This window comes from Panonychus citri, unplaced genomic scaffold, assembly GCF_014898815.1.
Source record: "Panonychus citri isolate SS breed McGregor unplaced genomic scaffold, ASM1489881v1 Contig00137, whole genome shotgun sequence".
NCBI lineage: Eukaryota > Metazoa > Arthropoda > Arachnida > Trombidiformes > Tetranychidae > Panonychus > Panonychus citri.
The window spans coordinates 68,205-90,177 of NW_026515542.1; the positions used below are offsets into that span (position 1 = coordinate 68,205).

Genomic DNA, 21,973 nt, shown 5'->3' on the forward strand with positions numbered 1-21,973 from the left:
AAGGTTAAACTCTCATTTACTTTTTCTCTCTCACTTTTCTTGTTGATGTAATAATTTTGTTACTTGACGAAAAGAAAGTGAGTGAGAGAGAAAGAGAGAGAGAGAGAGAGAGAAAGGGAGGGAGAGAAAAGATGAGAAGATGAGATGATTTTATGAGAGAGAAAGTCAACTTTCTTCTCTCCCCATTAGCAACATTTTTCTCTGTCTGTGTTTGTGTCTTTTTTCTTGTTCATTTCTTTTTTTTTCCTTCAATCGTTTCATCAATTGTGTGTTTTGCTTTTGGTTAAATTATCGTGCTAACAATTAACCATCACATGAGAATAAAAGTTTGTTCTTTTAAAAAGGTGAGAGATTATTTACTCTTTTTGTCTACCTGTTTTCCTTTTCCAGTCTATGAGATAGTTGATAGTCGATGATCAACAACAAAAAGTTAATCTCACTTTTATTATTTAATAGTTTTCTGTTTCTTTAATTGTTTCTTGTTTTCTACTGGATACCCTGTAGTTATCACTCACTTATCTTCTTTTTTCTCTCTCTATTTCAATTATCTCGTTCAGTCCTTCATCATCATTCAGAGAATCTAATCAACCAATTATATTGTTAATCTCAATTGTACTTTGATTATCTTTTTTTTGTAACTAATTTCCTTGCTGAAATTTATCTTAAATTCACACCCTCTTTCACTATTAATTGTTATTCTATTTTTTTCTTCCAGTTGTTAACATCGTAAATTGCTGCTTAATTCATTCATCTTTTGGAAATTAATCTCGAACAACCAATTAAATAATTATGGCTCAAGTTGAAGTTAAAATTACTCAGGTTGGTTAATATTTCAATCTAACGTGTATTTGTTTAATTAATACTTTTGTATTTGATTTAAATTTCGATTGAATTTTAATCTTTTCACATTTATTTCTTATTTTTTCTAGATTTTCATCAACAATGAATTTGTTGATTCTGTTAATGGTAAAAAATTTCCAACAATTAATCCATCAACTGGTGAACAAATTTGTTTAGTTGCCGAGGGAGATTCAGCAGATATTAACAAGGCTGTTGCAGCTGCAAAAGAAGCGTTTAAACTTGGATCAGAATGGCGAACTATGGATGCCTCAGCTCGTGGTAAATTACTTAATAAACTTGCAGATCTTATTGAACGTGATGCTGATTACCTTGCGAAACTGGAAACATTAGACAATGGAAAACCTTATAAATTAGCTATTGGGGATGTTTATGCTTCTGCTGGTCATCTTCGTTACTATGCTGGTTGGTCTGATAAAGTACAAGGTAAAACTGTTCCTATGGATGGTGATCATTTTTCTTTCACTCGAGTTGAACCTTTCGGTGTTTGTGGTCAAATTATCCCATGGAACTTTCCTCTCATGATGTTCAGTAAGTTTAACTACCATTGGACTTTTATTGCCAATTTCAATATAAAATATTCGAATATTATTATTCTTGATTAATTCAATTATGTCTCATATGTGAATTTTTTGATTGTATTTGATAGTCTGGAAAATTGCTCCAGCCTTGTGTTGTGGTAACACTGTGGTTCTTAAACCAGCCGAGCAAACACCCTTGACAGCTCTTTATGCTTGTTCGTTGATTAAAGAGGCAGGATTCCCCGCCGGTGTTGTTAATGTTGTTCCTGGTTATGGTCCAACTGCCGGTGCTCCTTTGGTTACTCATCCTGATGTTGCTAAAATTGCATTTACTGGTATGATGATCAATTAATCTCTTTGTTTATATTTTTAGTCGTATGAGTTTTTATATTATTTTTGTTTTTTTTTCATTGAAAACTTTAAGGTTCAACTGAAGTTGGTAAGATTATCTTACAATCAGCTGGAAAAGATTCAATTAAAAAGGTATCACTTGAACTTGGTGGTAAAAGTCCATTGGTAGTTATGAATGATGCTGACATCGATCTTGCTGTTAATATCGCTCATGAAGCTTGTATGTTTAATCAAGGTCAATGTTGTTGTGCTGCAACTCGAACGTTCGTCCAAGAAAGTATTTACGACGAGTTTGTACAAAAGAGTCGTGAACTTGCTTTAAAACGAACTGTTGGTGATCCATTTAATGATTCAACTGCACAAGGTCCACAAATTGATGACGATCAATTCAAGAAGATTTTAAGTCTAATTGAAGATGGAGAAAAAGAAGGAGCTAAACTCGAGTGCGGAGGTAAAGCCGTTGGAAACAAAGGTAAGAATTATTAATTATTGTTATTTTATTAATATAAACTCAAAAATTTATTGTAACTGTAAATTGTTATTTGTCCTTTTAGGTTACTTTATCCAACCAACTGTTTTCTCTAATGTCAAGGATAACATGAAGATCGCTGTTGAAGAAATTTTCGGTCCTGTTCAACAGATTCTTAAATTTAAGACTTTAGATGAGGTTATCGAACGATCAAATGATACAACTTATGGATTAGCCGCTGGTATCATAACCAAAGACATGGACACCGCCTTAATGTACACTCAAGGAGTTCGAGCGGGAACAGTTTGGGTTAACACTTTCCTTGCTTTTGGACCACAAATGCCATTTGGTGGTTACAAAATGTCTGGTATTGGACGAGAAGGAGGAGAAGACGGAATCAAAGAATACTGTCAAGTCAAATCCGTAAGATAATTAATCTCAAAAAAACTACATTTCCTCGTGAAAAAACTAATTTTAATTAACTTTTTTATTTCTTTCCCAGGTTGTTGTCAAGATCCCAAAGAAAAATGCCTAAAAAAGCATATCGGATGGACGCTTTAAAAAAATTCCATTAATTTTAACATTACCAAGGATATTAACCACTTACCTTTATCTTAATTGCTTCAAATTATTACTAAGATAAAATCTTTTTCATTTAAATGATGATTATACAATACTAACCCTACAAAACAAAATCTTAATCAATAAATATAATCTAATTACAGAAAAAAACTTTTCATTAGCTTTTTTCTGTTCTCTTCTAAACAAATTAAAATCATCAGAAAGAAAGGAAAAGAAAAGCTGAATCAATAAATAGAAAAAGGAAGTTTCTAGTCTTGAAAATAATTAAATTCTCTTGCGGATGTGACAGTTTAATTTTCTGTCAATTTATTCTAAATTTGTGACAATTAACATTCGTATGAATGAAACATTGTCTTGAGGAAAAAGAAGATGGAAAAAAAAGCCATCAAGAGAATCGATTGTTAAACTAATTCTCTCCGTTAATTGATGGATAAAGGAAGTAAATTAAAATAATTGGATAATATTGGTTGATTAAAAACAGAGCAATCAAATAAAAAGCTAACAACAATTAAGAAATTGTGTTAATTTATCATCGATCTAAACTTCGATACATCGATTGTATCAAGATCCAATATTTGGTAATATCTTTTGAGATCATAACAAAGAAACTGAATGTTGATGTTACACCTTAAAAATGTTATGTCTTAGTAATTTAATTTTTAATTGTTTTGTTTAGGAAACAAGTTAATTTATTTAAGTGTTTGATTGTTTTTAACCACCAGAAGAGTAAGAGTTTCCTTTTACTTGGTGTTTTCCATGAGATGGAGAAGCAAAAATTGGAGAAATTTATTAATGACAATAGAGGTTGGATTCCAGAATTGGTTAACAATAGTAACACAGAAACAGAACAAGATGATTCTGATAAAGACAATGAAACTCGTAAGTCTGAGAAAGAAATTATTGCTGAAACAACAGTTAAATTACCATGTGAAGAAGATTATGATACAATTAAATTAATTAGCAATGGAGCCTATGGGTAAGTTTAAAATTTCACTTTTTTCTGTTCACTTTTGCTCTCCTTTTTTTTTAATTTTCTTCTTTCTCTTTAACCACATTTTTTTTGACAATTTCTTTTTTCTTTTTCTCCATTTTTTTTCTTCTAATTTTTCTTTTTCTTTCTTCTTCTTCTCTTTGGCTGTTTTAAATTGAAAAATCATCAGCGGTGTCTATTTGGTTCGTCATAAGGAAAGTCGTCAAAAATTTGCTATGAAAAAGATTGATAAACGAAGTTTAATCCTGCGTAATCAAGTTGAACAAGCATTTGCAGAAAGAGATATCATGAGTTTCACAGACAATCCTTTTGTTGTTAGTTTATATTGTAGCTTTGAAACCAAGGTAAATATCAAATATTTATATATATAAATGTGTCATAATGTAACTTTTGTTTTATCGTCATTGTTGATTATTAGAGAGAAATGAAAGAATGAAGGAAAAATATATATATTTTTTTTCTAAATGGCAATAGGAAAATTTACTAATATGTATTTTTTTATTCTCTTTTTCGATTATTTTCTCATCTCTCTCCCCACTTTATTTTTCTTTTTTTCCCTCTTATATTTTAATCTACTCAGCGATATCTTTGCCTTGTCATGGAATATGTTGAAGGAGGTGATTTGGCTACTCTTCTTAAGAACATGGGACCGCTGCCAGTTGATTTAGCTCGTTTCTACTTTGCTGAGACAGTTCTTGCTGTCGAGTATCTCCATAACTTAGGAATTGTTCACCGTGATTTGAAGCCAGAAAATCTTCTCATCACAGCCCTGGGTCACATTAAGTTAACTGACTTTGGATTATCTAAGATCGGTTTAATGAACCTGGCAACCAATATTTGTGAAGAGCATTTAAGTAAAAAAGATACCAAAGAATTTCTCGATAAACAAGTCTGTGGAACCCCTGAATATATTGCTCCTGAGGTTATTTCTCACCAAGGTTATGGTAAACCTGTTGATTGGTGGTCTATGGGTGTTATCTTATACGAATTACTAATTGGCTGTGTTCCCTTTTTCGGGGAAACTCCTGAAGAGCTTTTTGCTCATGTGATAAACGATGAGATTACCTGGCCGGATGATGAAGATTGGCCACTACCTGAGGATGCAAAAGATGTAATTAGTAAACTTTTAAAACAAGATCCTCTTGAAAGATTAGGAACTGTTGGTGCTTCGGAAGTGAAAGAACACCCTTTCTTTGATGGTCTCAATTGGGATGATCTACTTCGGCAAAAAGCTGAATTTGTGCCTCAATTGGATAATGATGAAGATACCAGTTATTTTGATACTCGATTGGATAGATATAATCATGAGATTGACGATTCAGAAGAGCAAGATGATACAGATGAAAGCTCAAGTTCAATGTTCAGCAGTTTTTCCTCGTGTTCACCCAAATATCATCGAGTCTACTCTCGTATTGAACAAGAATTGGCTCAAGAAAAGCTGATGAAATCATCTTCAACTTCCTCCATTCTCGATGAATCTGTTCAAACTTCTTCTTCCTGTTTAAATGATTCTCTTCCACCACTATTAAATGGGTCCATAATGGTGTCAAGTGAAACCTCTACACCGGTGATATCAGATAAACGTGAATCTAATCAAATTAAATCAACAGAAAGTTTAACTCCTTCCGAGGAAAATGAATTAACTGTTGATATGGAGAAACCTCAACCTCTCCAACAAAGTACTCCTGAATTATCTCAAACCGAATCAGAAGATTTCTCTCCCAAAGTCACCCGTCGTAGAAAACCATTTATGAGCATTAAATTATCGTGTATCCCACGATTTTCCATTAGTGGAGATAATGATGACAGAAAAAGTGATCCCAAACTCAACGAGTCAAATAGAGATGAGATGAGATCATCTTCTCAAGAAACAAGTGAAGGTAAAGATACTTGTACCACCGATAGCGGTGCAAGTAGTGGTGCCAATGGAAGTTCTGGTTGTTCCAGTTCTAACAGTAGTAGTAGTCAGAAAACGTCGAAATCTCAAATTCCTAGATCATCAAATTTCCCTGTACAGTTAAATGCATTAATTAAAAATCATACCAAAGGCAGAGCTGTGATTAAATCAGCCTCGGCAACCGGCTTATCTCTCATGATACCAACGGAAGATGCTAAAAATAAATCATGTTCAATTACCTCTTCCGGTGGTTCAAGTACCAGTTCCCGTGATACCTCACCTAATCGTGAGATAACTGGTCCCATGGGTCAACAATTAAAACCACCAATTATAATTCGTAAAGGTCCAAGAGGATTTGGTTTCACTTTAAGAGCAATTAGAGTTTATTATGGTGATTCTGATTTGTATACAGTTCATCATTTAGTTCTTGCCGTTGAAAATAATAGTCCCGCTTTTGAGGCTGGACTTAGGCCGAACGCTTTGATTACTCATATTAATGGTGAACCAATTCAAGGGCTTCTTCATCATCAAGTTTTACAACTTGTCCTCTCAGGTGGTGATAAGATAAACATCCGAACCACCCCATTGGAAAATACATCAATTAAAACCGGTGGTCGTCGTCGTCACCCTTCATCAGGTCGTATGACTCGTCGTCCTAACCTGATAAGCCATAAAAAAGGTGCTCCCATTAAGCGTACTGATTCCGATAAGCGTCGGCGTTCATCACTTCTTCGTAAATTAAGCTCTAAACGAGCCAGCGCTGAGATTCAACAGTTAATGGCTGCCAGTGGGGGAGCAGGTTCTTCTTCTGGTGTCACTGGCGGTATATCACCACCACTACTTACTCCTAGTCGAAGTTATCAATCATTAAATCGTTCATTTGGTAACAGTAATAGTAATTGTGTCAATAGTAACATTGCTAACCTTGTATCTTCCGAGGGAGCCTGCGAATCTCCCCAAGCTGCTATTACAACCTTATCCACAGCAACTTTAGCCTCATCATCATCTTCATCTGCAATACCTCGCTTTCCAAGATCTCCTCCACCCAATCGTCTTCATTGTTCACCCTCTGATTCATCAGCTGCCAATTCATCACAAAGTAGTTCACCAAGCTCAAGTGTACCCAATTCACCGGCATCATTAAGTCATTTTCCCCATTTTCCCCGTCCAAGTACACTTTCTGGTCTGAAACAGCACAAAGTTAAATCATTTCGATCACCTCGTCGTAAATCATGTGGTCACATACCACTTTCACCTCTCGCTCGTACACCTTCACCCTCCATCCAACCAGTTTCCACAAGTTCACCTACACGTTCAAACTGTCCAACAAGCGTATTTCCAGGAGTTCATCAACCGGGTTCCTCATCAACAATTCAATCCTTCATTTTACATAAAAATAAATTAACCGATTCTTCAACCAATACCTCTACCCAAACACCATCTACACCTACATTGTCGTCACCCTGTTTATCTGCACCAGGTTCCAAGTGTTTCTCACGACCCAAAAGTGCTGAACCAAGTTCCCCATTATTACGTCGAGCCCTTTCACCTGATCGTTTATTAATTAAACGTAACACCGATCCCAGTAAAGCTTCTGGTCCAATTAAGCATAAAAGACATTCCTTGGGAGGTCCAGTCTCCTCTCCTTTAGCTATATCATCATTACCACCCTGTACTTCAACTAAATTCAACCAACAGAATATGAGAAGCACCTCAACAAACACCGATACAAATTCACCACCTTATTATACGAATCAGTATTGTTCAACTAAAGAAGATAAAATGTCCACCGTTTCATCATCCACAATAACAACAACTACTTCAATTACGAGTTCTGATAGTAACAAACTTGTGGATATCTCATCATCATCATCATCTTCTTCTGTGCCTTCATGTTCATGTTCATCTTCAATTGAAGTGAAATCAGGACAACAATCAACAGAAGATTTTCCTGAATCAGATGAAAAAATTTCAATTAAAAATGACAGTAATCACCATCGGGTTACCATTAATAATTTAGAAATAAAAAATTGTAAAGACCAAAAAGATAATCAACCATCATCATCAAATCTTCTTAGCTCATCACAATCATCAACCTCTATTTTAGAGAGTAAAAAATCATCATCATCATCAACAATACCACCAAATATTACATCATCTTCATCTTCAACAATACAATCAACAACAACAACAACAACAACAGCACCAAAAACTACAACCGCCTCAACCACATCATCATTTTCATCATCGTCATCATCAGGAAAATCAAGTGAATCAAGAAAATCGGAAAAATCGAAAGCAGATAAATCAAACTCATCTAAAAATTCAGATAAAAGATCAAACAAATGATTCTTGATTGAAACAAATTACCCGATGATTTAAATTGTAAAAAAGCATTTTCTCAACTCTCACACACTACAAACTCATTCGTCCGATCTTTTCTTTAGCTCTTTTACTTTCTACTGTCATGATTTAACTAATTGCGAAATCAGTCATGAAATGACTCGAATTGAAACTTGAAAAAAAATTCTCATGGTGTTTCTCTAATTAACCAAATTGCGCTGAAAATAATTAAACCAATTTCGAAAAGGTTGACTGATGATCGTTTTAGTAGCAAAATCTCAGCTAAATTGACAATGTTTTTGTTAATTCTGTTTAAAGAAAGTAGAAAATTGTGTTATCCATAACATTACAATTAACCTTTATTATTAACTATCTTAACTGAACTTTTTGGGCATAATAATCACGAATCAAGAGCAAAAGAAAGTTTGTTTTCCATCCTTTATCATCATAACAATTATCATCATGATAGCGCCTTCAATTCACTTGATTGATTGTTCATTGATTGAAGAAATAATCAAATGGAGAAAGGAAAAGGAAAAAGACAATAATCAATGGATGAACTTAAAGACAAGAAACAAAAATGAATTAGAAACCAATACAAGTTTCAATTCTTAATCTCCTTTTTTTTCTAAGTTAATTGTTGACCATATTCTCGTTTTCTTGTCAAATAATTACCCGAAATCCCTCACAATTAGTTATCAATCAACACAATTACCAAACCCACCTACACATGGAAACACTCATAACCATTAATTGTTTTTTTTTCTTGGATATTTTGGTTAATCATTTTGCTCATCAATGTATCCTCACCTCTTTCTCGTCAACAACAATTGATTTACACCAAATTAATCAACAACTTTTGATCATGAAAACAATCAAATCTAATTTGTTTCACAATCTAAATCGTGTTACCAACAATCCAAATGTAAATGGTGTAAATGGACAAATTACCGAGAATCACCAACACTCATCATTTAATTAACTGATTAATTGATTGACCTGATCATCTATCAGTGATAATTAAAATCACAATTAATGGGCGATAATCTCTTTACACTTAAACAACAAAACAATTAGTTTGATCAACTTGTCTTTTTTTTAAGGTAAAAGGAAAATGAGATTAACCAGTTTGATTAACAATCAACTCAATCAGTTTTTTTTAATCATAATTGTACTTTAACCTCAATAATAAACAGTGGAAAGTATTTGATATTTGATTTAGATTAAAATAGTTTTTATTAATGATTAAATTATCGTAATTAAGAGATATAGAAATTGTTATCAAAATATAATCTTGATCAAGTTGGAATTTTTTTCTGGGTTTTTTTCACTAATCATTTGTTTGCCTTCGTTAAACAATTAATTATTTGGTGAAAGTGATCCACTAACTATAATTAGTCTGATTGCTAAATTGTTGATTCGATCATGTTGAGGTTATATTCAATTCTTAATGGCTTAATTGAGGAAACAAATTGTTACATTGGTCGGAACGATTTACCTTCTTTTTTTAGGCAAAATTAATTGTTGCAACAATTTAATCTTATAGAAAATCTAATGAGAATTAATTGTTTCTTTTCTGATGTAGTTACAATTGATTTGTTTACAAAATAATCAAATTTATAAAAATTATTACACATAAAACCAGTTGACAAGAAATTCAGACAATTGAAAGATTGGAAATAATTAAAAGGAAAAAATGTTTTTTTTTATAATTCAAGTTGATTTGTTCATAAGACTTTCTTGTCTTTGATGATTTGTTTTCAATTTGACTGATTGTTTGAATTGAATTAAATCAGTGTTGGTAAAGTTAACCATTATCATCGATCTGATTGTTGGTCGTTGATGAATCGTAGTTTGATATTAGCTTTTTGTTTCCAGGCAGATTAATTAAATGAAAGGATTTATGTCCATGATGATAAAGAAAATTAAATTTGATTTGGTTGAAGTCTTTGAACTAGTTGATTTGTGGAGCTTTTCAATCTTTGGTTTAGTTTTAACTGGAAATGTTGATGAATTTATTAGATCAACCATCAGGTATACACAGAAAGTATTGGTTCATTTTATCACAGAAACGTTCACGGTAGAGATCAGGTGAGACTATGGTTGGCATTTTACCATGACTTCCAACCGATTTAACAACCATTTCAATCCTTTTATCCCAAGTGTAGGGGCGAATATAATCAATGATTCCAACTACAAGGCGTTTCTGTTCTTGATCAATTCCAACCAATAAAGAATAATCCATAACGGAATGAGAAGAGAGGAAAAGAGAATCAGCGTCTATGGCGGTGGTCAATCTCTGTTTACACTCTGGTCTAATGTAGAGTGGAGATTTTCGTAGAGACTGGAGTAGATTTTCATCTAAAAGAACTACGTTTGTTGGATCATCGGTGTGAACCCAACGATTACGGTCAGAGCCTTTCAGATCAAATCTTCGGCTGATATTTCGCTGGTAGAAAAGATTCTCCATGACAAGTAGATACATTTTATTCGCATTGTTCGTATAACTGTTTTTAAAGCTTATTCTGTAAACACCGAGTATTTTTGCCAAAAGTGTTGGTCGAGATTCATAAAAGGCACTGAGAACGTGATCAAAATATGCTTTGGCAATTTTAAGAAAGGAAGCTAACTCGTGTCGGGACATCTCTTTGAGAATGAATCGATCATCGATCGTTTTACAAAAAGTAGCTCCACTTTTACCACCAGAGGCTGTCCAGGGAACACAACAGGAAATTGATCTGATGAAAGTTTCCTCAATTAGGGCGTTAGATGTGGTGGAAGATGATGAATCAATACCGGTGGCATTTGAATAAAAAGATGAAGAATCACTGGTAGCAGTTACATTACCTTGAGATAACTCAGAAGTAGATGATAGAGATGGTGTCAATGAGGTGTTAGTTTGATTGGCATTTTGGTGATTAATTTGAATCAATTCAGATCGAAGTGAACGAAATTGCTCTGCAAAATAGACACAACAATAATACTTTGTGGTCTGATCGTTAAATTGTATATCAATATGTGGACTTATAGCTGTTGTATCTTTAGATGCTTTAAAGGTAAAGGCAACTGAAGAGAAACCACCGGACAACTCAAGTTGACCAGCATCTTTAATCTCGGATAATCCAGAGCTTGTAGAACTTTCAATTGAAGAAAGAACTCTTTTCCTTGATGTTACAACAGTTGGTGTTCCTTGAACAATATCATTCAATTGTTTCTCGTAATCAGCTGAAACTAAAGCATAAGCAATAATTGAACCAGGATCTTCCTCTTTAGCAAAGACTTCCATCATCTTTGGCTCTTGGACATTGAGAGAATTGTCAGAGAAAGAGTTATCTTTTGACAATTCACATAATGGTGGCATTTGAATCCTTGGTAAAGGTAAACCCACTTCAAATAAATTATCCTCAGGATTGAAGTCAGTGTTAGGCTTAATCATCCGAACCTTTCTCTTGGGTACACAGCCACCATGAGCTCGAAAATCAGCAAGTATATCTTTTAGCTCGCCCGAATTTAATTTACACTTTAAATCTCGAGTAAGCAACGGGTGTTGATTGAGAAAAGAAGGTGAACACCTTGATTCTTCATCATTTTTACATTCCAAATAATTACCATCCTCGAAATCAAACAAATCACCAAGACCAGATTTGTAAGATTCTGGTTGATTTCCAAACCAATAAAACATTTTCTTTAACATTTTGCCAACGAACCCAAAACACAGAGTTTAACCAAAATAAAATCTAACAGAGAATCAATCAATAAACAATTTAAAAAGAAAAAAAATACAAAATTCACTAAAGAGAATAAAGTAAATCAATGACAATTAACATTTTTGAAAATCAATTTCCACAAGTTAATTTCTCTTTGGATGAAAATTTTTCAACTGAAAGAAAAAAAAATGGAAAAGAAAATAAAAAAAAGAATTAACTCAAACGCCATCTAGTGGATTTTTTAGAAAAGAATTTTTTTGTTTTTATTCGGTTCACATGTTCACTTTTGGTGATCGTTTGGTTGATTAAAAGTTTTTGTCTCCGTTAATTGTTTTCTGTTACCTGATTAGTTTTAATTGTTTGTTTGTTTATTCTCTTTGTTTACCTTTGTCTTGCAATGTTACCAGCGAGAAATTACAAGAAATGTCTCATCAAACCTTTGCCTTTGGACAAAATTGTAATAACAAAAAGCCCAACAGTTCAAGTCTCTCTTATTGATGTTTCTTTAACCCAAGATTCAAACAATAATAGTAATATTGTTAATAGTTACAATAATAAGAGAAGACAATCAGTGCCGAGAGAAGATGATCTGGAAACATTAGATTCACCACTTGATTATACAATCGATGAAAGTGATGATGAAGATAAAATCAGTTACCATTCAAGTCAACTGAACATCTCAAATGAAGCTAGAAAAAGCTTCACTTCAATGATTCAAAGGTAAAAAGAATTTGTTTTGTATATTAATTTCCTTTAATTGTTTTTTATTTATTCTTTTTGTCGAATCTTTAATGTAGGAATATGGCTACTCCTCCATCTAATCTTAAAGATCTTCTGAAACCATCGCCTTTGGAATTTGTTAAAAAAAGGAAAAGAAAACCGCAAATTATTCCCTTAGCTCCTTTAACTCCAACCAAAGCTTATGATGGGATCGACGAAAGTTCTCCTATAAAAAAGGTCAAGGGTAATTGTTATGCTGACCAAAGTTGCATCTTTATCAATCGGAATAGAAAATGTCAACATTCAAAACGACAGGATAAGGTGACCAATTCATCTCATCTTATTACATTAGTCGATCAAATGAAAGATCTAATGGAAAGAGAGAAAACTGCTCGAACAATTTGGCGTCATTCTGTTACTTCACAATTAAAGAATAAATTTAAAGAGATGGTTAAAGGTAAAGATACTATAACTCTACAGCTTTCTAATTTCTCTTGTAAATTTCACTGTGGATTCGCTGATGGTTCAATCATTGAGACAACTGTTGAAAATACTTTTACTATCGGTGAAACTGTTCAGTTGATTTTCCCTTCCTTGGTTTGTGAAAGTATGGGCTTAGCCAATGGTCTAACAATCAGGTTAATTTCTCCCTGGAATGTGATATCAATCAACAATCAAAGATTTGTTCTTAATCCATTTTGGATCTCAGTTGTTAAACGTGGTGAGGTTAATCAAGATAAATCGAAACGTGAAACAACATCAACATCAATCATTGAAGAGGAAACAATAATCCAATGGACGTGCCCATGTCAACAAAGTCTCGGAGCCATTGATCCGCTTGATTGTAATTTAGCTCTTTCCCAACGATCATCATTATCTCAAACCAAATCTCAATGCTAATTGTTACTTTTGTACCTCAATTATTATACTATCAAAAGAGTTCAAAAGCTAAAAGGTTATCACAATCAAACCTTCACATTATTTAGTTGCAACTTTTTGTTTACTTTTCTATCTTGTTAATGATCAAAATTAAATTTGAATTATATTTCTAATGAAACAATTGATTGATTGGTTTCGATTTCATCTTTCAAATTCAACTGATCAAATTCAAATACAATAACTAAAATCATGGTAAATACATTTTATTTTTAAGAGAAATATAAATAAGCCTAATTGTTTTTTTTTCTTCTTCAAATTAAATTACAAAAGTTACAATGATTAAATTTTCGTGATGAAAATAAGAGAAATAAGATGAGATAACATAAAGTTAGAATAACAAATGAATAATGAATGGGTGACGGTTAATTATTGTAAAGTGAATTGAATATGAAGTGACAATTTACACTATCAAAGAAAAAAAATATAATATTGAATGCAAAAAGTTATCCGCCATTAAAGACCTTCAATTGAAAATATTGTCATGTTTTTAAGATGAGAAAAAATAACGATGATGATTGTTCATATTGTAGATCAACTGAAATTTAGTTAATTAGTATCTAAAGGTGGGGATTTACTGTATTGTGAGGGTGGTTTTGATGATGAGGATCTTTGGTGAAGATTTTGGTTGGATCAGGTTTCCAAAAGGTATGCCCAGGATCTGAAATTGATGCGAAAAGAAAAATATATGTATTAATTTAAGGTAATTAAAAGATATTTAAGGGATGATACTTTAGCTTAGTATCGAAAGGAATTATTATTGTTTTTAGCAGAAAATTGCATAGAAAAGCAAACTCAACTGTTCATAGAGTAATTGTTCATTTGGTTGTTCAAATTATTCAATAATCCATCTGAATTATTGCTTTGATATTGAACGGAAGGAATAACAGATTGACTTTGTGGTAATTGTTGATACTGTTGTTCAGGATTATAATAATGATGAACTACTGGGGTATCCCTTTGTTCAGGGATTGATAGAGATTGTTGCTGAATATTTGACTGTAATTGAGACTGTTGATATTGATTTTGTTGTAACGGTTGATTTTGAAGTTGACATTGTTGCTGAAACTGTAACTGTTGCTGTTGTTGCTGTTGCTGTTGTAATTGCTGTTGTTGATTTTGTTGTTGTAACTGTTGATTTTGAATTAATTGTTGCTGTTGTTGTTGTTGTTGCTGTTGCTGTTGAGAATATGTGTTATTTGAATACTGATTTGGATCATATTGATGGTATGGAGGAGGTGGACTAGGGTGATGCATAAGAGGAGTTGGAGAGCTAAACTCAGAACAACTTGTTGGAGCTACACTTTGTGATCTTTGGTATTGCAATTGTTGATTTGAAACATAACAATTCTGTTGATTGGCTTGTGAATTTTCAAAACGAATGATTCGAGCGTAACCAGACTGACCTGTTGGCATAATATATTGAGCACGTGGAGTTGAATCTTGTTGGTTTTGTAAGATTTGACTATTGAAAGCTATTTTACGCACGATTGGTACTTGGTTGGGGAAATTGTTCACTGCTGGAAGGGAAGGGTTATTCACTTGTTGGGGCCAATTTGATGAATTAGATGAAACATAATTAGATCCAAAACTAGGTACAGAGGCGCACTGAGGGTATTGTGTTGTAACTGGTGGTTGAATAAGAGTATTAGGGGCAGAATTTTGCATAATAGGAGCTTTTGAATAAGTGACAGTCGAAAGTGGTTTTTGGACTTGTTCAATAGTAACAGTCGGAATCAAATTTGCTGATGGTATATTGATTGGAGCATGAGAACCAGGGAGATAGTTAATTTGAAAATTACGGTTATTATTAGTTGGCAATACGGAAGAAGATGATGCATTGAGTGATTTTTGTTTCCTTTCTTCAACAATTTTCACCATTTGGGACAGTTTTTCCATTGGAATTCTTAAATTAACATTTCCATTTTGACTTTTCTCCACCATTGTATTGTCAATCGGACCAACAATTTGCTTAAACAGTTCAACATCAATATAAAATGATTTTACTTGAGATGGCGGTTGTGGTGGTGGAGGTTGTGGAGGTTGAGGAATAGGTCTCACGATTTGTTGAGTTTCATTTGCAATATGAGCTTCTAAAATACAAATATCATCATCATCGTCTTCGTCTAAATTTGGTTGAATAGCGGTTGGTGTTGAACTAAAATTATTATTATTATTATTATTATGATTAATCTGTGGCGCATTTTGTAATGCCGACATTAAATTGGGTGCAGACATTTGTAAAGATGAAGTTTCCATTGGTGTTGATGGTGGTGGTGGAAAAGACATTGAAAAAATTGGTCTCGACTGATTTGGAACTTGAGATGACACTAATGGCACAGAGCTTTGAAGAATCATGTTTGGATTTACCAACATTGAGGAATTATCAATTTCTTTGTTATTGATAAAATCATTGTTGCCTGAATCTCCGCCGGAAATTGAATTCATTTGAGCGAGCTCAATCTTTCTGGCTAAGAGTTCAGATATTACATTTTGAACTTTTTCCGTGCAGAATATTTTATTTTTCTTAGGAGGTGGACCAGCGATTGAAGTAGAAGGGGTTTTCAATGAAGGAAATAATGGCGATGGATTGAGTAAAGATGATGACGAGCATGTTGAAGCCATTGGTGAAGATAAAGGAGTTGGATCAATTTGCATATCTACTGTTTGATGATCATCGGATATTAATCTGTCAACATTGGTATCAATCAAGGTTGGAATTTTGAATTGGCCATCAGGTAAAATACCTGAAGCTGAGGAAGAATCAACATTAAGATTTTCAGTAATTTTAGTAGTAATTTCTGGGCTTGTATTTTGTACATTTGATGAAATATCTGTTAATTGTTGATCCTTCCGCAAAGAGTTTGATTCCTTACCATTATCTCTTCCATCAGACACTTGATTATCTGATATCTGTAAATTATCCACGTTTTTTGAAGTTTGAGTTTTAGGTGATACACTTTTCTCATCATTTTTGGCATCAGGTTTTGTTTTATTTTGTTGACATTGTGCAGTTGGAGGTTCGTTTTCAATGGATGAATTATCAGATTGAGGAGATTCACCACCTCCAGTTAAGATTTTAATTGCCAGTCTTATTGCTTCTTCTGCTTCAAGTTCATCGTGAATCTCTTCAGCACGGGATTTAGCTCGCGGTGGCGGCGGCGGTGGTGGTGGTGGAGCAGTTGATTTAGGTTTATCAGCCTTAATCAGTTTATTGTCCGCCTTAAGGGAGTTCGGGTTTTCCTCAACTGGTTTAGAGGCTTTAATAGGTAAAACTTTCTTCTTCTTTAAAAAGTTTAAATCGGAATCACAAGGTGTTAATTTAAGATTAAGGGTGAGTTTGCAGCCACGATGAGTTGCAAAGCGATCATAAAATTCCTTCTCTTGCTTTTCTGCAATAAGTTCCAACTTTCTCGCTATTATTGTATCAATTCTTTCCTTGAAGTGGATTTCAAAAACTGAAATGGATAAAAGAAAGATAAAGATAAAGAAGAGGGAGAGAAAGGGAGGGAGAGAAAAACAGAACGAGGTTCAGAAAATTCTGATTATTAATAGTTGTAGGAATTAAAGAAATTAATAAATTATCGGAAAATGACTTACGTTTTATTGGGTTAGGATTTGAATCATCCATGAAAATTTCATGTTCGACAAGGTGATCTATTTGATGTGCACGTTGCATTGAGGCACCACAAATATTACAATCAACTTTCCACCATCTAGTGTGTTGCCAAAAGTGTCTTTCTAACGTTCTTATGGAATAAAATTTAACAGGTTTCTTTTTCTTGTATTTAGCTGCTTTCACACAGATTGAACAATGAACCCAAGAGTTTGGCGATTGAACGACAGCATCTTCATCAGTTAACTTTGAAGCGGTAAATTGTTCATTGAGAAAATCAATAATCCAACTATGAATATTTTTCCTCTCCTTAAAATCGTCTTCAAATTCAACCGGTTCATTTGGGTGCTCTTCACGTACATGATGGGCCATATAAGATGGATAGAGATCAAAATGATTATCACCATACTTGCAATGGTAACCAAATTTAATATGAGCACGAATGTGTAGTAAGGCAAGATTGAATTTAGAATATGTTTTATCACAAAAAAGACAAAAATAAACTGATGGCCTTCTATTTGTATCACAAGGAGGTGTTATCAATTTTCCACCTGAATCACCCGTTTTACCCTTAACCAGATCATCATTTAAATTGTTTAAAGTTGATTGATTACAAGATACTGTTTTTGGTAAACTCATTAGTTCACTGGGATCTAAATTTTTACCAGCGTTGTTATTACAAGAGTCCAACCCTTTAGAAACACTTTTGGAGACGCTACAATTTTTAGCTACAAAAACAGAAGAAAAAAGAAAAGAAAACCAGAGAAAATAGATTACAATTCAGTTAACAAAGAAACAACGAAAATTAATTCGAAAGAACAACAAAACAAAACAATTGAACAAATACAATTTATAGAAAAGTAACAAAAAAGTAACATTTGAAATAAACAAATTAAATCTAAATTTCAATAAGAAATGAAAACTAAACAAAAAACTAGTTAACAAAAAAAAAACACTTACCCAATTTATCAATTGATTGAGAGCCATGTGAATCACCAATGGTTAGACCATTACTGGTTAAACTTGGATGTTTATTCATTAGTAACTATAATTAAGATTAAAACAGTTACATTTAGAACAAAAAATTAACTTAATTGTTTGTTTAATAAAGATTAACATTCAGATGTTAAGATTTTAGAAAACAATATTTACTTTTGTTCAAATGAATTTCCTATAAGCGATACAATCGATAATCGAAAAAATATTGAAAAGAATTTCGATTAATCGATTTCTGAGAAAATCTCATTTGTTTTTTTGTTTGTTTCTTTTTTTTTTACTCTGATATTTAATTTTCCATCGAGTTAATTATTTTTGTTTTGTTAATTCTTTTCCACATTAAATTTGATCTGCTAATCATTTATTTTCTTTCTTTAGTATTGTTAAAGCGTCGATAATAGTGATCATTATGTCCAATCAGCGAAGTGACAAAGGTCGAGATGAGATTAACCTTAGGAATCTCAAGCGAATGGATAATTCAGTTGTGGAAATCCTTTCAACTGCTTCGGCTGTAACTGTTTATCAGTTTTCCATTGATGGTAAAAAATGGGATAAATTACCTATTGAGGGTCCATTACATGTTGTTAGACGATCAACTTATCCAAGAACTGCCCTGATTGTCATGAACAGATTGGATACTCAAAATTTGATTCAGCCGATTACAAAGGACACTGATGTTAAAATTGAATTGCCATATTTGATGATGAAAAATCTTGAAAAGGGAATCTTTTGTATTTGGTTTTATCTCGATGATGAATGTAAACAAACTGCTGCACTATTAATGAGTGAAATTGCAAGTTTAACCAGAAATGGTCCAAACACTGGTGATTCTCATGGTTCTCAGCCTGTTGAATCTTTCGTTGATACATTGGGTAAGAGATTTGATTGATTTATTTACTTTCAATCTTTTTTTATCCAGAAATTTATTCAGCATTAGCTATAAATACTAATTGGTTTTCTTTCTCTCCTTTTCAATCGATTCTCAATGTAATCTATTTGCTTTTTTGGATCTTTCTCTTTTGGGTTGACGGTCAAATCATAGCTAAAATTGGTATTAAAAACGTTACCGTCTCCAAAAGTGCTTCTAAAGGGTTGGACCCTTGTATTCACAATGATGGTAAAAATTTAGATCCCAGTGAACTTATGAGTACACCAAGTAATAGTTTGGATAAACAAAAGCTAGAAAATGGTGGTAGATCGGTTAATGTACAAGATTTATTTGCTCAAGCATCATTGGCACAAGGAGTAGGAGCCAATATTTCACAATCATCAATATCAACCGATTCTCGACATACACCGAAAACTGCTTCACGTAACCAATTTGCTCCAATCAATTTAATCTACGATCTTGATAGAGCTAAAGCAGATGATTCTGGTGAACCTTCATTAATGGTTTCAAGTGATTCTCAGGAGGAAATGTTAACCCCAGCCATGATTAAGGAAAGATCAAATAAAGATAAATCAATAGTTAAAGAAGATGATAGACAACCACCGGTAGGAATTTACTCCAGTCCCGATCTAGTCCCATCGATCGATGATTCATATAATTTTGGTGGACATCACAGTTCTCAACACTCCAACCATCAAGATCATTCTCGACATCAGTCATCGATAATAACCAATCGTTCACTTAATCAATCAAACCTTTACGATCCTCAACTTCCACTTGATCAGTTGAAAAATGTACTCATCCATCTTATCCAAACTGATTCTGAGTTTGTTTCTAAGATTCGATCTGCTCTCATTGGAAATCAACACCAATCTTCATATCAGTGAAAGAAAAGTAATCAAAATCCACCTCGAAAACATGGAACTCATGAGAATCTACCTTCTCTTTTCATTTATCTCCCTCTCCCTCTCCTCTCTCTCTTTCTCTCTCTTTCCTTTTTCTATCATCACCACCGCTACAACATTTTATGTTATAAAACAAAAGTACTTGTGATGCCATAAAAAGAAAACACGTCGACTATATAAACCACCCGTTAGTTAGAAGTGTTTAGTCGCCTATTTGGTAATCGCTTTAAATACTAGGAACCTCACCCATTTTCAGAATTTTTCATTTTCTCATAAATTATTGTTTACTCATAGAAATGTGATGAGACAATAATTAACAGAGCTAAAAAAACCTTTTTGGTTAATCAACAAGAAAGAAAACAAAACAAACGCTAATATTAGTTTAAAAATGAAAAGATTGTTAGTATTTCAAGACTAATTAACTAAAAGGCGTTTCTCTTAAGTGTTTGAAAGAAGAAAAAAAAATTTCATTGGAAATAATAAATTTAATTATCCTCCTTCACTGACACAAAATTTAAATCACAATCATAACCATGTAACATGATGTTACATCATTTCCTATCCAATGATCATCCTAAATAAACTTCATCGAGCCTCATCACAAAAAAAGAAATTAAATTGTCTCTGTTGTTTAATTATCGTGAAATAATTGATTAATTTAATCCTTTTAAAGGTTATATCATATTAATGGGTAAGAAAAAATGATCCACCAAATATTAACTTGATTGTGTCTCGAATTTCAATCGATGAGAATCAATGTTGAATCCAAATTCTGATGAAACTTTAAGGTTAATTAATAGACTAAAGCTAATTTCACTTCAAAGCGTTGACTCTTTTGTCCATTTCAGTTAATTGTTTCTCCATTGATTGTTCAAAATTTTGGAATGATGATTTTAAAGCTGACAATTCGGTGTTTAATTGTTGAAGGCAATTTTCATTTGCCTCTGTTTTACTTTCCATCATTGTCAAAGCGGAACTAAAATTCAAGGCTTCTTCCTCCACTTCGGCCAAAATGTTCAATCGAGCGGCCACTTCATATAAGATTGATAAATTTTTCTCTCCTTTGGTAACCAGATCATAAAGCTCATTGATTCGGCTTTTACTTTGAGACTCTTCGAGTAAATTTTTCTTGTCAGCAAGTTGATTAAGCTTTTGAATTAAAGCGGAGACTCGCTGGTCAAGTTGATCTAAATTGTTACCATCCAACATGGACACTTTACTGGTAATCGAGCGAACCGCTCCACTTAAGCTTCTTTCATTAGTATAATAGTAGATACAAGTTAACTGATCATCATCATGATCTAATAAATTCTCCAATCTTTTAATTCTACTCTCAAGAGAAGTTAATTTGGTTAATGAATTGTGTTCAAATTTTTTAACAGCTTTCGACCCGCTGGTAGTTACTTGGCCATCAGTTGATTTTCCTTCATCACTTGATTGTAACTGTAATTCCAAAGGGATACCATCGATTGCAAGTTTACATGATCGCAGTTTAGCCTCTAATTTAGTTATATCGGCCAAAATGTCACCTTAAAAAGAAAAAGAATAGAAAAACAAAACAAATTGAGACAAAACCGAGTTAAATCGTCTACCTAATATATCAATACAAATAGAACCATTTAGATGGACACCAACCAAAATCTTGGCTTTTTCCTTCTCGTTTCTTTTGAATATAATCCAATGTTTGGGCCAAATTAGTTACCTCGGTGTCTAATCTTGAATATTGTTGTAAAGGTGTCTCAATAATCGGTTCACTGATTAAATCACCACACTCGGTGGAGCTGAATTTCTCGAATGACTTTTTCACATCAACATTGATTATTTCAATTCTTTCAGATGAATCATCTACCGATTCAATATCAACATTTCTTTTAAATTCTTGATCAACTTCGGGTAAATCAGGAGTCTCATAAACCTCAGGTTCATCCCAAGCAATATAAGGTAGATTAGCATATTTAGATTCTTTTGACATTCTCAATGAAATAATCGCTCAATCCACAGGTCACAGGTGAAACTGTTACAAACAGACAACAATTAAAATCAAAAGAAGAAAATTTTCTACAACATAAACAAAACTAAAGAGCAATTAAGCCGATTAATCAATTGTTCATCAATTTTTGTAATGAAAAAATAAGAAAAACATTTGTTTACATTTACTCTGTTTCCATCTATCGGCAGAAAACATAATCGAA

General features: G+C 33.0%; 7 protein-coding genes across 10 annotated transcripts; 4 read left to right on the forward strand and 3 right to left on the reverse strand.

The window, feature by feature from the left end:
* The first annotated feature begins 183 nt into the window (after positions 1-183).
* On the forward strand, positions 184-2,931 carry LOC128392893 (aldehyde dehydrogenase 1A1-like). Of its 2 annotated transcripts, none has more exons than XM_053352983.1 (7): positions 184-344; positions 716-819; positions 930-1,389; positions 1,508-1,714; positions 1,804-2,202; positions 2,285-2,622; positions 2,702-2,931. In XM_053352983.1, exons 2-7 carry the CDS (start codon positions 790-792, stop codon positions 2,732-2,734), a joined length of 1,467 nt encoding a protein of 488 aa, XP_053208958.1. In that variant the 5' UTR covers positions 184-344; positions 716-789; the 3' UTR covers positions 2,735-2,931. The 2 variants fall into 2 exon arrangements, with proteins under 2 accessions (XP_053208958.1, XP_053208959.1); XM_053352984.1 differs by lacking the exon at positions 184-344 and adding an exon at positions 406-612.
* A 440-nt stretch (positions 2,932-3,371) lies between these two features.
* On the forward strand, positions 3,372-8,892 carry LOC128392883 (microtubule-associated serine/threonine-protein kinase 2-like). The gene is made up of 3 exons (XM_053352967.1): positions 3,372-3,757; positions 3,942-4,116; positions 4,353-8,892. The coding sequence occupies exons 1-3, from the start codon at positions 3,543-3,545 to the stop codon at positions 8,016-8,018; spliced, it is 4,056 nt and encodes a 1,351-aa protein (XP_053208942.1). The 5' UTR covers positions 3,372-3,542; the 3' UTR covers positions 8,019-8,892.
* Positions 8,893-9,562: 670 nt separating this feature from the next.
* Positions 9,563-11,874, reverse strand: LOC128392890 (1-phosphatidylinositol 3-phosphate 5-kinase-like). Its single transcript, XM_053352977.1, has one exon. The coding sequence runs from the start codon at positions 11,704-11,706 to the stop codon at positions 10,036-10,038; it is 1,671 nt and encodes a 556-aa protein (XP_053208952.1). The 5' UTR covers positions 11,707-11,874; the 3' UTR covers positions 9,563-10,035.
* A 129-nt stretch (positions 11,875-12,003) lies between these two features.
* On the forward strand, positions 12,004-13,503 carry LOC128392897 (uncharacterized). Its single transcript, XM_053352988.1, has 2 exons — positions 12,004-12,439; positions 12,517-13,503. The coding sequence occupies exons 1-2, from the start codon at positions 12,117-12,119 to the stop codon at positions 13,337-13,339; spliced, it is 1,146 nt and encodes a 381-aa protein (XP_053208963.1). The 5' UTR covers positions 12,004-12,116; the 3' UTR covers positions 13,340-13,503.
* A 62-nt stretch (positions 13,504-13,565) lies between these two features.
* LOC128392885 (putative mediator of RNA polymerase II transcription subunit 26) lies at positions 13,566-18,139 on the reverse strand. 3 transcript variants are annotated; one of them, XM_053352969.1, is made up of 5 exons: positions 17,952-18,138; positions 16,976-17,719; positions 16,252-16,833; positions 14,176-16,128; positions 13,566-14,036 (listed from the first exon to the last, which is right to left on the reverse strand). In XM_053352969.1, exons 1-5 carry the CDS (start codon positions 18,028-18,030, stop codon positions 13,936-13,938), a joined length of 3,459 nt encoding a protein of 1,152 aa, XP_053208944.1. In that variant the 5' UTR covers positions 18,031-18,138; the 3' UTR covers positions 13,566-13,935. The 3 variants fall into 3 exon arrangements, with proteins under 3 accessions (XP_053208944.1, XP_053208945.1, XP_053208943.1); XM_053352970.1 differs by having other exon boundaries at positions 14,782-16,833; positions 17,952-18,139; XM_053352968.1 differs by having other exon boundaries at positions 14,176-16,833.
* A 117-nt stretch (positions 18,140-18,256) lies between these two features.
* LOC128392896 (mRNA-decapping enzyme 1A-like) lies at positions 18,257-20,390 on the forward strand. Its single transcript, XM_053352987.1, has 2 exons — positions 18,257-18,859; positions 19,030-20,390. Exons 1-2 carry the CDS (start codon positions 18,397-18,399, stop codon positions 19,761-19,763), a joined length of 1,197 nt encoding a protein of 398 aa, XP_053208962.1. The 5' UTR covers positions 18,257-18,396; the 3' UTR covers positions 19,764-20,390.
* Positions 20,391-20,399: 9 nt separating this feature from the next.
* On the reverse strand, positions 20,400-21,906 carry LOC128392898 (dynactin subunit 2-like). The gene is made up of 2 exons (XM_053352990.1): positions 21,417-21,906; positions 20,400-21,310 (listed from the first exon to the last, which is right to left on the reverse strand). The coding sequence occupies exons 1-2, from the start codon at positions 21,751-21,753 to the stop codon at positions 20,595-20,597; spliced, it is 1,053 nt and encodes a 350-aa protein (XP_053208965.1). The 5' UTR covers positions 21,754-21,906; the 3' UTR covers positions 20,400-20,594.
* Positions 21,907-21,973: the final 67 nt, after the last annotated feature.

Excerpts from the sequence above, each read along its gene's own strand:
- LOC128392893 (XM_053352983.1), top strand. The coding sequence starts at position 790 with ATGGCTCAAGTTGAAGTTAAAATTACTCAG. Across the intron at positions 820-929 it reads TTGAAGTTAAAATTACTCAG|ATTTTCATCAACAATGAATT; the intron begins GTTGGTTAATAT and ends TATTTTTTCTAG. Across the intron at positions 1,390-1,507 it reads CTTTCCTCTCATGATGTTCA|TCTGGAAAATTGCTCCAGCC; the intron begins GTAAGTTTAACT and ends TGTATTTGATAG.
- LOC128392883 (XM_053352967.1), top strand. The coding sequence starts at position 3,543 with ATGGAGAAGCAAAAATTGGAGAAATTTATTAATGACAATAGAGGTTGG. Across the intron at positions 3,758-3,941 it reads ATTAGCAATGGAGCCTATGG|CGGTGTCTATTTGGTTCGTC; the intron begins GTAAGTTTAAAA and ends AAAAATCATCAG. Across the intron at positions 4,117-4,352 it reads ATTGTAGCTTTGAAACCAAG|CGATATCTTTGCCTTGTCAT; the intron begins GTAAATATCAAA and ends TAATCTACTCAG.
- LOC128392890 (XM_053352977.1), bottom strand. The coding sequence starts at position 11,706 with ATGTTAAAGAAAATGTTTTATTGGTTTGGAAATCAACCAGAATCTTAC.
- LOC128392897 (XM_053352988.1), top strand. The coding sequence starts at position 12,117 with ATGTTACCAGCGAGAAATTACAAGAAATGTCTCATCAAACCTTTGCCT. Across the intron at positions 12,440-12,516 it reads TTCACTTCAATGATTCAAAG|GAATATGGCTACTCCTCCAT; the intron begins GTAAAAAGAATT and ends TCTTTAATGTAG.
- LOC128392885 (XM_053352968.1), bottom strand. The coding sequence starts at position 18,030 with ATGAATAAACATCCAAGTTTAACCAGTAATGGTCTAACCATTGGTGAT. Across the intron at positions 17,720-17,951 it reads TCAATCAATTGATAAATTGG|CTAAAAATTGTAGCGTCTCC; the intron begins GTAAGTGTTTTT and ends CTGTTTTTGTAG. Across the intron at positions 14,037-14,175 it reads GAACAATTACTCTATGAACA|ATCCTGGGCATACCTTTTGG; the intron begins GTTGAGTTTGCT and ends CATCAATTTCAG.
- LOC128392896 (XM_053352987.1), top strand. The coding sequence starts at position 18,397 with ATGTCCAATCAGCGAAGTGACAAAGGTCGAGATGAGATTAACCTTAGG. Across the intron at positions 18,860-19,029 it reads ATCTTTCGTTGATACATTGG|CTAAAATTGGTATTAAAAAC; the intron begins GTAAGAGATTTG and ends GTCAAATCATAG.
- LOC128392898 (XM_053352990.1), bottom strand. The coding sequence starts at position 21,753 with ATGTCAAAAGAATCTAAATATGCTAATCTACCTTATATTGCTTGGGAT. Across the intron at positions 21,311-21,416 it reads AGGAAAAAGCCAAGATTTTG|GTGACATTTTGGCCGATATA; the intron begins GTTGGTGTCCAT and ends TTTCTTTTTAAG.